This window comes from Melanotaenia boesemani, chromosome 21 (assembly GCF_017639745.1).
Source record: "Melanotaenia boesemani isolate fMelBoe1 chromosome 21, fMelBoe1.pri, whole genome shotgun sequence".
NCBI lineage: Eukaryota > Metazoa > Chordata > Actinopteri > Atheriniformes > Melanotaeniidae > Melanotaenia > Melanotaenia boesemani.
In genome coordinates, this window is record NC_055702.1 from 28,554,122 (window position 1) to 28,568,058 (window position 13,937).

Below are 13,937 nucleotides of genomic sequence, written 5' to 3' on the forward strand. Positions count from 1 at the left end.
CCTCTGGGAGATAGTTCTGAATACAGTGAAACACTCAACAGGAATAGCATTCATTACCAAACTGGACTTCACTTGGTTCAGTTGGGGTCTTGGTTCAGTTCGGGAGGGTGCAACATTTTTACAGACCAAGTTTGTGTTTAGGCTGCATAGTCAGGCGAATCAGACCTTTTAAATAACGCCTACTCTCTGCCAGACAACCAACGAAGAAGAAAACTGGTTCATCTATTGCTTTTTGCAGAACAAATTGTGTTTTCAGCTGAGTCAATGTTTGTTTGCTGAGTCAGAGTTCGTTTGCTCATTCAAAATTCCCCAAAGGAAGCAAACGGACCAGGGTTCAAATCAAAAAAGCTGGTGTGAATGTGCCCCTCATCACCTTATTTTAGCTGCTGTATCTGCCTTTACAAACCTTTTTAAACATGTTATCTTTGTTGTGTTACAGAGACATTCAGAAGTTTTCATAGTCGTTTCTGTGCCTGTGCTTCCTCCTTTCACCTCCCTCGTGTTGCCAGGAGCTCACTCAGAGGGGATGGTTGAATTATTGGGTTTCTTTCTATATGTTTATGTCTTGAATGACTTTATGTACTGTCTGTGGTGTTTCAGAGTGCTGTCTTCAGTAACATTACTTCACCAGCTATTACAAAGATTTACTCTCCACCATGTCTAGGCCTGCCGATCCCACTGAAGGTGAACTTGCTTTAAACTTTTTAAACACTGTGTTGTAAATTCACCACAATGGTCACAAACGCAGACAAAAATGGCCCTGGCTATGCAGAGATTTGTCTCCACTGGGGGACAGTGAACAATGGAGGGAAGCAGGCCACTCTTTAGAGTACGGAAAACAGAGAGTTCAAAAAAGTTCATTTGCATGGTTCGAGGGTTGGACGGTCGGCGATAGGATGTCGGGACATAAAGATGTCAGCGTTAATTTACTATCACAACTCTTATCCACAGCAGCTTTAAATAAGTACAAGACTTCAGTATTTGTGGGTGCTGTAATAAGAAGCCGTAGTAATTTACAGGGATCCAGGACAACAGTACAATGCTGAGGAGACGACATGGAGCAGAGGGAAACATCAGAGTGTGACCAGAATGAAAAGCTACTTGTCAAAGCCCAACTTGCAGCTGATATTTTAAAACTTAAAAACATCTAAAAGGTGTACCATAACATATCATTTTATTTCTAAAGCACTTTAAATCAGCATTACAGCCAACCGAGGTAGAGATTTATGATTAAAGTTTACACAGACAACAAGGCCAGGGAGTAAACATGTATTTAGTCTACACACTAAGATGAATTTTTTCACACAGTTAACAATCTTTACACACAAGAAACAAAACACCTCTCCAGAGTTGAGGTGTGGAGACACACATGTACTTTATTGAAAGTCCCATAAAAGCCAGCAGGTGAGTTCACCTGTCTTCAATAAAAATGGAAGAACGTAGAAGAAGAGTAAGAATGAAAGGAAGAGCTCAAAGATGAAAAGGAGGTAGAGGAAGAGGTAAGAAGGACCTGAAAGAGTTGATGCTGAAAAACTTGTTAGTGTAGCTGAGTAAAGCAAGAAATACATATTTCCAGTCTGCAGCATCAGTGTTAGTATATATAGTTTTATAGTTTATAGTATTTGTGTACTTTCCTGGTACCTCAGAGTAACCATGAAAAATGTGTTGGGTGTTTATAAAACTGCTTATCAGACCACAGACAAGCTGGAGGTCCCGATGGAGGTTTTTACCCTGGTTCTGGTTCTGATGAAGGTTTTTATCCTGGTTCTGGTTCTGATGGAGGTTTTTACCCTGGTTCTGGTTCTGATGAAGGTTTTTATCCTGGTTCTGATCCTGATGGAGGTTTTTATCCTGGTTCTGGTTCTGATGGAGGTTTTTATCCTGGTTCTGGTTCTGATGAAGGTTTTTATCCTGGTTCTGATCCTGATGGAGGTTTTTATCCTGGTTCTGGTTCTGATGGAGGTTTTTATCCTGGTTCTGGTTCTGATGAAGGTTTTTATCCTGGTTCTGATCCTGATGGAGGTTTTTATCCTGGTTCTGGTTCTGATGGAGGTTTTTACCCTGGTTCTGGTTCTGATGAAGGTTTTTATCCTGGTTCTGATCCTGATGGAGGTTTTTATCCTGGTTCTGATGGCGGTTTTTATCCTGGTTCTGGTCCTGATGGAGGTTTTTATCCTGGTTCTGGTTCTGATGGAGATTTTTATCCTGGTTCTGGTCCTGATGGAGGTTTTTATCCTGGTTCTGGTTCTGATGGAGATTTTTATCCTGGTTCTGGTTCTGATGGAGGTTTTTATCCTGGTTCTGATGGAGGTTTTTATCCTGGTTCTGGTCCTGATGGAGGTTTTTATCCTGGTTCTGGTTCTGATGGAGATTTTTATCCTGGTTCTGGTTCTGATGGAGGTTTATATCCTGGTTCTGATGGAGATTTTTATCCTGGTTCTGGTTGTGATGGAGGTTTTTATCCTGGTTCTGGTCCTGATGGAGGTTTTTATCCTGGTTCTGGTTCTGATGGAGGTTTTTATCCTGGTTCTGGTCCTGATGGAGGTTTTTATCCTGGTTCTGGTTGTGATGGAGGTTTTTATCCCGGTTCTGGTTCTGATGGAGGTTTTTATCCTGGTTCTGGTCCTGATGGAGGTTTTTATCCTGGTTCTGGTTCTGATGAAGGTTTTTATCCTGGTTCTGGTCCTGATGGAGGTTTTTATCCTGGTTCTGGTTCTGATGGAGGTTTTTATCCTGGTTCTGGTCCTGATGGAGGTTTTTTATCCTAGTTCTGGTCCTGATGGAGGTTTTTATCCTGGTTCTGATGGAGGTTTTTATCCTGGTTCTGGTTGTGATGGAGGTTTTTATCCTGGTCCTGGTTCTGATGGAGGTTTTCCTTCCTGGTTCTGGTCCTGATGGAGGTTTTTTTCCTGGTTCTGGTCCTGATGGAGGTTTTTCTTCCTGGTTCTTGTCCTGATGGAGGTTTTTCTTCCTGGTTCTGGTCCTGATGGAGGTTTTCCTTCCTGGTTCTGGTCCTGATGGAGGTTTTTCTTTTCCTGGTCCTGGTTCTGATGGAGGTTTTATTTCCTGGTTCTGGTCCTGATGGAGGTTTTTCTTTTCCTGGTCCTGGTCCTGATGGAGGTTTTTATCCTGGTTCTGGTCCTGATGGAGGTTTTTCTTTTCCTGGTTCTGGTCCTGATGGAGGTTTTTATCCTGGTTCTGGTTCTGATGGAGGTTTTTTATCCTGGTTCTGGTCCTGATGGAGGTTTTTATCCTGGTTCTGGTTCTGATGGAGGTTTTTATCCTGGTTCTGGTTCTGATGGAGGTTTTCCTTCCTGGTTCTGGTCCTGATGGAGGTTTTTTTTCCTGGTTCTGGTCCTGATGGAGGTTTTTCTTCCTGGTTCTTGTCCTGATGGAGGTTTTTCTTCCTGGTTCTGGTCCTGATGGAGGTTTTCCTTCCTGGTTCTGGTCCTGATGGAGGTTTTTCTTTTCCTGGTCCTGGTTCTGATGGAGGTTTTATTTCCTGGTTCTGGTCCTGATGGAGGTTTTTCTTTTCCTGGTCCTGGTCCTGATGGAGGTTTTTATCCTGGTTCTGGTCCTGATGGAGGTTTTTTTTCCTGGTTCTGGTCCTGATGGAGGTTTTTATCCTGGTTCTGGTTCTGATGGAGGTTTTTTATCCTGGTTCTGGTCCTGATGGAGGTTTTGATCCTGGTTCTGATCCTGATGGAGGTTTTTATCCTGGTTCTGGTTCTGATGGAGGTTTTTATCCTGGTTCTGGTCCTGATGGAAGTTTTTATCCTGGTTCTGGTTCTGATGGAGGTTTTTATCCTGGTTCTGGTCCTGATGGAGTTTTTTATCCTGGTTCTGGTCCTGATGGAGGTTTTTTTTCCTGGTTCTGGTCCTGATGGAGGTTTTTATCCTGGTTCTGGTTCTGATGGAGGTTTTTTATCCTGGTTCTGGTCCTGATGGAGGTTTTTATCCTGGTTCTGGTTCTGATGGAGGTTTTTATCCTGGTTCTGGTTCTGATGGAGGTTTTCCTTCCTGGTTCTGGTCCTGATGGAGGTTTTTTTCCTGGTTCTGGTCCTGATGGAGGTTTTTCTTCCTGGTTCTTGTCCTGATGGAGGTTTTTCTTCCTGGTTCTGGTCCTGATGGAGGTTTTCCTTCCTGGTTCTGGTCCTGATGGAGGTTTTTCTTTTCCTGGTCCTGGTTCTGATGGAGGTTTTATTTCCTGGTTCTGGTCCTGATGGAGGTTTTTCTTTTCCTGGTCCTGGTCCTGATGGAGGTTTTTATCCTGGTTCTGGTCCTGATGGAGGTTTTTTTTCCTGGTTCTGGTCCTGATGGAGGTTTTTATCCTGGTTCTGGTTCTGATGGAGGTTTTTTATCCTGGTTCTGGTCCTGATGGAGGTTTTTATCCTGGTTCTGATCCTGATGGAGGTTTTTATCCTGGTTCTGGTTCTGATGGAGGTTTTTATCCTGGTTCTGGTCCTGATGGAAGTTTTTATCCTGGTTCTGGTTCTGATGGAGGTTTTTATCCTGGTTCTGGTCCTGATGGAGTTTTTTATCCTGGTTCTGATCCTGATGGAGGTTTTTATCCTGGTTCTGGTTGTGATGGAGGTTTTTATCCTGGTTCTGGTCCTGATGGAGGTTTTTATCCTGGTTCTGGTTCTGATGAAGGTTTTTATCCTGGTTCTGGTTCTGATGGAGGTTTTTATCCTGGTTCTGGTTCTGATGAAGGTTTTTATCCTGGTTCTGGTCCTGATGAACGTTTTTATCCTGGTTCTGGTTGTGATGGAGGTTTTTATCCTGGTTCTGGTCCTGATGGAGGTTTTTATCCTGGTTCTGGTTCTGATGAAGGTTTTTATCCTGGTTCTGGTTCTGATGAAGGTTTTTATCCTGGTTCTGGTCCTGATGGAGGTTTTTATCCTGGTTCTGATGGAGTTTTTTATCCTGGTTCTGATCCTGATGGAGGTTTTTATCCTGGTTCTGGTTGTGATGGAGGTTTTTATCCTGGTTCTGGTCCTGATGGAGGTTTTTATCCTGGTTCTGGTCCTGATGGAGGTTTTTATCCTGGTTCTGGTTCTGATGAAGGTTTTTATCCTGGTTCTGGTCCTGATGAACGTTTTTATCCTGGTTCTGATGGAGGTTTTTATCCTGGTTCTGGTCCTGATGGAGGTTTTTATCCTGGTTCTGGTTCTGATGGAGGTTTTTATCCTGGTTCTGGTCCTGATGGAGGTTTTTATCCTGGTTCTGGTTCTGATGGAGGTTTTTATCCTGGTTCTGGTCCTGATGGAGGGTTCCTTAGTTAGGTCATTATGTTCTGAACTGGTTATTATAAACTGGACTGCTGTGGATCATATGATCGATTAGCTTAACTGGATTATAATTGACTTACCATCAATGGATTGATTGGACTGTAAGTTGAGGGCTTTTTTGTGAATTGATGCTGTTTAAGAAAAGCTTAAGTGAAATGAATATTTCATGAACAGGTGAGACAGGTAACATGTAAACAAACAACAACAAAACAAGCAGAATTTTTAGTTTTGTTTACACACAAAAACTAAACACATGACCGTGTCCGCAAAACAGTTTTATTAAATAAAAATCCCATTTAAATCACAAAGACCTTAAATAAGCTGTGATCAGATAAGCAGTTTTATAAACAGACTACATTACATATATACAAACAAAATCCACTGACCTGATTAGTGACTTTACAGCTATAGTGCCTTTTATCCCCCACCCCCAAAAAAGTATATATACACACACACACACACACACACACACATCTGTTATACAATATAAAATACTTTACAATACATACAGTTCATTAAAAAAAACATTGAATTGAATGAAATATTTTGATTTTGATTGAAACATTGAATGTCTGTTTAGTGCTTTGAATATCTGACCCATTTTCACAGAATTTAGTTCTGCAGATTTCTGGTGAACTTGGTTGGCAGGTTGTCCACAGGATACACAGTAGGCCCCGTTTTCATGGTGGGGGGCCCATTCAACAGAGTCCAGTGACACTTGGTGACCACTTCCACCAGGAAGATCTTCAGAAGAACCTTAGCAAACTCCTTTCCTACACACATCCTGGATCCACCACCGAAAGGGATGTACTGGAACCTGGAAGCGTCTGTGAAGGGTTTGGTCAGGAAGCGCTCGGGCTGGAAGTCTTCTTTGTGAGGGAAAATCTCTGCTACGTCGTGGGTGTCACAGATGCTGTAGATGACATTCCAACCTTTGGGAATCTGGTAACCCTGAAGAGATAAAGGAAGGTCATCAGTGAGCGGTTTCTCAGCTGTGTGGCTTCAATCTGCTGAAACGTTCAGAGAACTTTACTTACGTTAAGTTTAAATGTCCTGAGGGCGACTCTGAAGCCTCCAGGGACAGGAGGGTTGATCCTGAGGGTTTCCTTAATGACACAGCCTGCATATTTCAATTGCTCTAATGACTCGATGTTCAGACTCTGGAGGTCCACACCATGCTCCCTCTGAACACAAAGACAAAGGAGAGTTGGAGAGTATTTACAAACATTCACATCATGCCCAGCTCTCCTCTTTCACACCAGGAAGCATCAATGCTAACATGTAGCATAGCAACATGATGGGAGAAACTCAGCTAAAAGACTCTGCTGGTTCCAGAGACGTCTGTCTCATCACTGTTGGACAGAAACTCTGGAGCTAGCAGCCAGAACCAGAAACCAGGTCTTACTGTTGCTGTTTGTGGTGAAAAGTTTGATTCCAGCTCTAAAAACTCTGCTAATGTGTTCTCCCATGACTCTGCCTTTGTTTTTTTTAGTACATCCCTGAGCAGCTGAAGGTGCATAACCCATCACATTGCCTTAGGTCTTCAGGTCAGTTTTTACTGGCTGTCCGGATCAGGCCTTCCAAGCAATGGCCCCCAGACTGTGGAACGCTCTGCTTCCATCTTTGCACTCCTTAAACTCTGTTTAAGTCTTCTAAAAGGCAGCTGAAGACACTTCTGTTCAAGCTGCCATTTAGTTAGATGTATGTTTTTATTAGAGTTGAATTTTAACTGAGATGACCAGGTGTCATTTGCTTCAGACGACCATGAGATGAAGTAGAAAGCTCTGGAGGATGCAGTTAGTTGGCCTAAACGCTGATTAATGTCTTTATAATTGGATGTAACATGAATGTTGAATGAAAAGTGCAGCTGTGTCTGTTGGTGTTTTACCTTCTCCATCAGCTCCTGCCTCAGTCTGTCCACCACCTCTGGGTGCAGGCCCAGGAACATGACCAGAGAGGTGGCGGTGCTGGCCGTGGTTTCATGGCCCCCGAACAGCAGCTCTGTAGCAGACTCCTTGATGGCCTGGAGACACAGATAAAGGCCTTAGAGACAATGTTGAGAGGAATTTCTTATTTCATATCAGCTGAGCTGGGTTTACCTGCATGCTGAAGGGCTCTCCATTCTTCTTACTGCTGTCGATCAGCTGCTGCAGGGCGTCTCTGTGCTTCAAACCCTTCTCTGATTCCTGCACCTTCTTCTTGATGTTCTCCTCGATCTTGGAATGGATGAAGTTCCTGGCCCTCAGACCCTACAAGCAAGAAGGACAGCGGGAGGAGCAGAGGGGCCAGGAAGTGATGGTGGAAATCAGTATCAACACATTACAGAAACTCAGGGTTCAGCTGGTGACTCAGAGGCTGTGGATCTGGTCTTCCTACCCTGTACAAGCCGCTGAAAGGTATGTCGATGGGCAGAGAGAACAGATTCTTGATCATTTCCTCAAAAGCATCAACCAGCTGCTGCTCATGAGTCTTGATCTGTTCCAGCTCAAAGCCTAACAGGATCCTCATCGCTATGCGGAACATCAGCCGCTTCATCTCCGGGTACACCAGCACGCAGGAGTCCCTTGCAAGCCACTCCTTTACCGCAGCTTGCACCTCCTCCTGGATGACTGGGATGTAGAGCTCCAGAGCCTCCCTGGAGAAAGCCCTCATGATGGCCTGAACAGGGACAAAAGTTCAGACACAAAATCTCACCTGCTGTTCATCCATTTTACAATGAACATTTTAGTGACTGATCAGAACCAGTTAGTAAACGAGTGTCTGAGATCATATTTTTTTATGTAACAATAAATCTGATACTGTTAGAAAGTATTTTCCTTTTACAAAGTCAAAGTCAGCTTTATTGTCAACTCTACAGCATGTACAGGACAAACGGAACTGAAATTACGTTGCTCTCAAACCCAGGAGTGATGAAATACAAAAATACAAAACAAGTAATGTCACTGAGTAAATAAACACGATAAAACAGACGAGGCAGATTACAGTCAGTGTGACATCTGTTTATGTTACAGTGCATAAAAAGCAGACTGAGTGAGCTTCTGGTCTGGTTAAACTGGTTAAAGTGGCTGTGTGCTTGTTCCTGAGGCGGTAAAAGGTTCAGGTGATGATGGGGGGCGTCAGAGTCCAGGGTGTGTGGAAGGGAGAGCGTTCAGCATCCTGACAGCCTGGTGGACCAAGCTGTCCCTCAGTCTGCTGGTCCTGATCCTGGCCCGCAGACTCCACAGCTTCCTTCCTGATGGCAGCAGACTGAAGAAGCTGTGTGACGGGTGGGTGGGGTCTCACCATGCAGAGGGCTTTACAGGTGAGGAGAGGTGGAGATGTTTGCAGGGAGGGGAGAAAGACACCAACCATCTTCTCAGCTGCTCTCACAATGCGTTGGAGGGTCTTCCTGCAGGACGTGGCGCAGGCGCCGTATCACACGGTGATGCTGCTGGTCAGGACGTTCTCCATGGTGCCTCTGTAGAAGGTGCACATGATGGGGGCGGAGCTCTAGCTTTCCTCAGGTTGCGGAGGAAGTAGTGGCGCTGGTTGACTTTCTTGGCCAGTGATGAGATGCTGATGGTCCAGGAACACCACATCATTGGCCAAGAAAGCCAACCAGCTTTTAAATGGAGCCAAATTTGGAAGGAAAATGTATTTCTGGAATGAGCAGCAGAGTCGAGTTTGTGGGTTGTCCTAAATCTTCTCTGCCCTGACATCTTCTGGTGGAGGCAGTGTGATGGTGCAGGACAGCATCTCCCTTGCTGGAAAAACAAGGCTGGTCATCACTGGAGAAAATCTGAATGCAGGGAGATGTGGAGATGAGATTCTGCAACCAGTGGTGATCCCAATCTGGTCCCCACAGAGCAGGTCTATCAGAGACCACCTCCAGAGGGTGGAGGACCTGCCAGCAGCCCTGACCTCAACCCCACTGAACACTAGTGGGATCATCTTGGGCTGCTGTTGGCTGACTGGTGACAAATGCTGGTAGAAGAATGGGATGCCATCCCACAGAAGCGTCGGACCGGCATGAGGAGGACGGACCGGGCTGGTGACCCGGCATGAGGAGGAGGAACCGGGCTGGTGACCGGGCACGAGGAGAAGGGACCGGGCTGGTGACCCGACACGAGGAGGAGGAACCGGGCTGGTGACCCGGCACGAGGAGGAGGGACCGGGCTGGTGACCGGGCACGAGGAGGAGGAACCGGGCTGGTGACCGGGCACGAGAAAAAGGGACCGGGCTGGTGACCGGGCACGAGGAGGAGGAACCGGGCTGGTGACCGGGCACGAGGAGAAGGGACCGGGCTGGTGACCGGGCACGAGGAGGAGGAACCGGGCTGGTGACCCGGCACGAGGAGGAGGAACCGGGCTGGTGACCGGGCATTAGGAGAAGGGACCGGGCTGGTGGCCGGCATGAGGAGGAGGAACCGGGCTGGTGACCGGGCACGAGGAGAAGGAACCGGGCTGGTGACCAGGCATTAGGAGAAGGGACAGGGCTGGTGACCGGGCAAGAGGAGGAGGAACCGGGCTGGTGACCGGGCATTAGGAGGAGGGACCGGGCTGGTGACCGGCACGAGGAGGAGGAACCGGGCTGGTGACCGGCACGAGGAGGAGGAACCGGGCTGGTGACCGGGCATTAGGAGAAGGGACCGGGCTGGTGACCGGCACGAGGAGGAGGAACCGGGCTGGTGACCGGGCATGAGGAGGAGGAACCGGGCTGGTGACCGGGCATTAGGAGAAGGAACCGGGCTGGTGACCGGGCACGAGGAGGAGGAACCGGGCTGGTGGCCGGCATGAGGAGGAGGAACCGGGCTGGTGACCGGGCACGAGGAGGAGGAACCGGGCTGGTGGCCGGCATGAGGAGGAGGAACCGGGCTGGTGGCCGGCATGAGGAGGAGGAACCGGGCTGGTGGCCGGCATGAGGAGGAGGAACCGGGCTGGTGACCGGGCACGAGGAGGAGGAACCGGGCTGGTGGCCGGCATGAGGAGGAGGAACCGGGCTGGATGTTGTGACTGTGTATGGATTTTCTCCATGATACTGAGGCTCCTCTTAAATTATTAATATGTCTTGTTTCTACAAATTCAATCATCTGGTTTTCATAGTTTGAAAAGCAAAATCAGCTGTTTGACAGAGAAGATGTGGATAGTTTCCATGTTCACAGCCTACATCCTCACCTCTGCTGCTCATCCCACAAATACATTTTCCTTTCACAAACAACATTAGATTCATTGTTACAGTAAAAATATAATCCACCGAACACTCATTTACTGACTGTTTCTGACTGATTTAGATTCTGACATCATGTCCATTCTGTCTTGAAATCAATATCAAGAAAAAGAAGTGGCTTCATGGTTTATATTTGTAGAAAATATTTATGTGAAACAGAGTTTAAGCTTGCAAAAACAAAAGAATTCCTAAACCAAACATCTGATTATGTTTGGATTTACTTTTTCCACCAGTACATTATGCTGGTTAAACTGGTGTGAACTGGTTCCTGTTCAGGTGATGACAGGTTGATCAAAACAGACTCACCAGCTCTTCTTCACGTGCATTTTACTTAAACTTTCACTCCTCACCTTCTTCTTCGTCTTATGCTGCGATCCGTGTACGTTGGAGAGCGTTTCCGAGCCTAGGATGGTGCGCACGGAGGCAGGCCACTGCACGGTCACGAGCCTGTGCTCTCCCAGTAGGATCTGCCTGACGTTGTCCGCGCCGGTCACGCGCACAGTGGGGTTCCCGAAGAGGTGCGTGCGGTAGATGTAGCCGTACTTCTGCCGCTTCATGCGCAGAAACTTCCTCCTCTGCAGATACAGAGGATGGATATCAGATGGCAAATAATCAATCAGCTCTGAGATCAAACAGGTGACGATTGTACAGGTGAGACTTCAAGTCACGATAAATCTAAACCATGGCTGCGTGTTTCTGACAGAAAATACCAGGTTTATTACTTAATATGAATAAACTTCTGAATCCAGGTGTTAAAAAAATTTACCTGCAGGATGAGCTGCAGCGTCTCTCCGATGAAAGGTAAGCCCATGGACCCGGGGGGCAGCGGCCACGGGCAGCCCGGGTCTCCGCCTCGGATGGTGTACACCTCCCACAGCTTCACCGCCACCAGGAACAGCAGGATGGGGAGCACGATGATGCAGAGGAAGGTGGCCAGCAACGCGCTCAGAGCCATGTCGTCAGCTCAGGTGAAGCTCTGCGAACAAATGAAGGTCTGGGCTCGTCATCCGGAGCTTTTATAGGCAGCTGGAGCCGCGAACAGCCCCTCACCTTCTCCTCCCTCAGATGAATTAGTTCACCCAAAGTTCATCTTTAATTGTGGGCCCCGCCCCCGGTCTGTATTGGCTGACTTTGCCTCATCTTTAATCCCGACCTCCTGTTGCACGCAGAGAGGTTTCACTGGGAAAGGTGACGATTCCCGGAGACAATGGATGGGCGTCCTGAGACGCCTTTGTTGGCTCTAGCAGCTAGTTTACACACTCATTACCTTGGCTTAGGACCCACTTGTAGGATCAGTAATCGTGCCTGCAGGGCGACCTGCATTCAAGAGCAAAAAGCTTTTCAGAAAATGGAGAGGAGGATTTTAATCCCCCATTAAGATTTACCAAAGAGCCTAAAAGATTTTGTATCTTATTTCCAGTTGAAATGGTCCAACCTGTCCTCCAGTCGGTGCCTCCCTGTAATCTGCTGGAAGACTTTAACCTGCTTCCTCTCTGCGACCTGTTATAAAAATGATATCGCTCCCTGCAGGTTCAAACTTAGGTCAGGAGAGACAAGCGCACGGACGCGCAAACACGCGTGGAAGGTTATTCCCGGGCCACGCGCTGCGCAGTATAAACAGCAGGCGGAGAAGGAGCTCATCAGCTGGGGGACATCCTCTCACTGATCCCTCCTCTCTGCTGTTTACGACCCATCACAGTCAGGAAGTGTGCGCGCGAGAGACTGATAGCTTGGTTGACGGAAGTTTCATTTAGTTTGATATCTATAGCTGAGTCAAATGAACAAATACAAAGAGATAACCCAAACGGAAGAATGAAAAGCAGCGAAAGAAGAACAATCGCTTATAAAATGCAACTTTTCACCCTAAAAAAACAAAACAAAACAAAGAAAACAGAAAAAATAATGATATAGATACTGCTGTATTAGTAACTACCCGCTGCGGTTTCATATAACAGCCAAGTTACAACTGATTCCAGTTTCTGGTCCAGCACACTGAAGACTGGCTGTTTGGTCCCAGCCCCCCACAGTTAGGTGTCCTTCGGAAAAACACTGAACTCCAAGTTGCTTTTGGAGGCGGTCCAGGTCCTGGACCTGGCCTGCCACCCTTTTGACCGAAGCAGTTCTGATGCTGGTTCAGGACCAGTGCCAGAATCCTCTTTAAGCTGGTGACAGACACAGACCAACAGCCTTTAATTTGCTTCATGTATGCAATATTTAAACAGGAAGTAGTAATAAAGTTTAGGGATATTTGACGTTTAGTATGATGTCAGAATGAACATAAAGTTCTTCCTAACTTTTAGATGAACTTAATTTGACCCGCTAAAAACTTCTAAATGCACATTTTTATGTTTAAGTCCTTATTTCATAACCTAACGAGATAATTAACTACAACAGAACCAAAAGACGTGTCTGAACCATGAATGGAGCACTAAAGGTTCCGGTTCCTGTAGCTTGTATCTAGTCACCCTGTTCACATTTAGACTTTGTCAGACCACAGCAACACAGGACATTCGACAAGTTAATGAAAACCTGGCATTCTGCGTTGGAGGTTACCCATCGCTGTTCTTAGGTTTTGTTTCAGTAAATTATTCAAGATAAAGGAATTACCATCACATGGTTCTACTGGACTGTCCCACATCCAAGATATAATCTCAGTGTAGCATCAACTTTTTACATTTTCTGTAAATTTCACCCAAAAGTTGAACATCTGCCTTTTTATGAGTAGTATTGCGGCTAAATATCCAACTCCAACTTGCTCAGCCGCAGCAGGCTAAACAGGGGAGTGAACTTGATGACACGCACTACGTACCTCATGTCTCGCAATTGTTTATTCATACTTTCACATAATCCATTATTACCCTCATTTACGTGAGTACAAAACAATGCATATTCCATGGTTCTATGACTAACATAATTTCTTACATCCTCTCAAACGCTTATGCGGTCAACAAACAATAACGCTCCCCGGCTCACCCCACCTCTACATCATCAAGAACCGACCAAGCGCCCAGGTGACAGCAATTATTTATCACCACTTACAACCCAAGTGCCACACCCACTTCCCAAACACCAATTAAGTGTGTACACATCAACAAAAGTACAAACATGAAACATGTTTATAGTTATGGCTCCTACAAGTAGTGTGTAACATCCATGTTCCCATGGAAACCACGTGGAAGGGACTGGAAGTGGATGGAAGCGCTGGGAGGCCTGATGAAAGAGTCCAGTTGGTAGCCTGAACACCAAAAGGCAGAAGAACATTTTCCACACGCCTGTGTTGTGCTAGCGAGAAAATCCACAAAGAAGAGAAAAGCCAAGGCAGATTTAGTTACAAGACTCCAGACTTTCCAGGACTTTTCAGGTAACAGACGTCCAGATGGTCCTAGACGTCTCGTGGATACCAGATGTCCCGTGGGTGGGACAGGACAAATGAATGTGTAT

At 46.3% G+C, this 13,937-nt stretch overlaps 1 protein-coding gene across 1 annotated transcript; it reads right to left on the minus strand.

Moving 5' to 3' along the window:
* Positions 1–5,553: 5,553 nt before the first annotated feature.
* On the minus strand, positions 5,554–11,862 carry LOC121632543 (cytochrome P450 26A1). The gene is made up of 7 exons (XM_041974130.1): positions 11,263–11,862; positions 10,847–11,071; positions 7,668–7,949; positions 7,391–7,540; positions 7,180–7,314; positions 6,329–6,475; positions 5,554–6,242 (listed from the first exon to the last, which is right to left on the minus strand). The coding sequence occupies exons 1-7, from the start codon at positions 11,449–11,451 to the stop codon at positions 5,904–5,906; spliced, it is 1,467 nt and encodes a 488-aa protein (XP_041830064.1). The 5' UTR covers positions 11,452–11,862; the 3' UTR covers positions 5,554–5,903.
* Between the last annotated feature and the right edge of the window lie 2,075 nt (positions 11,863–13,937).

What these genes read in the sequence shown, in the direction of transcription:
- LOC121632543 (XM_041974130.1), bottom strand. Translation starts at nt 11,451, where the DNA reads ATGGCTCTGAGCGCGTTGCTGGCCACCTTCCTCTGCATCATCGTGCTC. An exon ending in GGCAGGAGCTGATGGAGAAG is followed by an intron (nt 6,476 to 7,179) that starts GTAAAACACCAA and finishes CTTTGTGTTCAG; the next exon opens with AGGGAGCATGGTGTGGACCT. An exon ending in TCAGGACATTTAAACTTAAC is followed by an intron (nt 6,243 to 6,328) that starts GTAAGTAAAGTT and finishes TTATCTCTTCAG; the next exon opens with GGTTACCAGATTCCCAAAGG.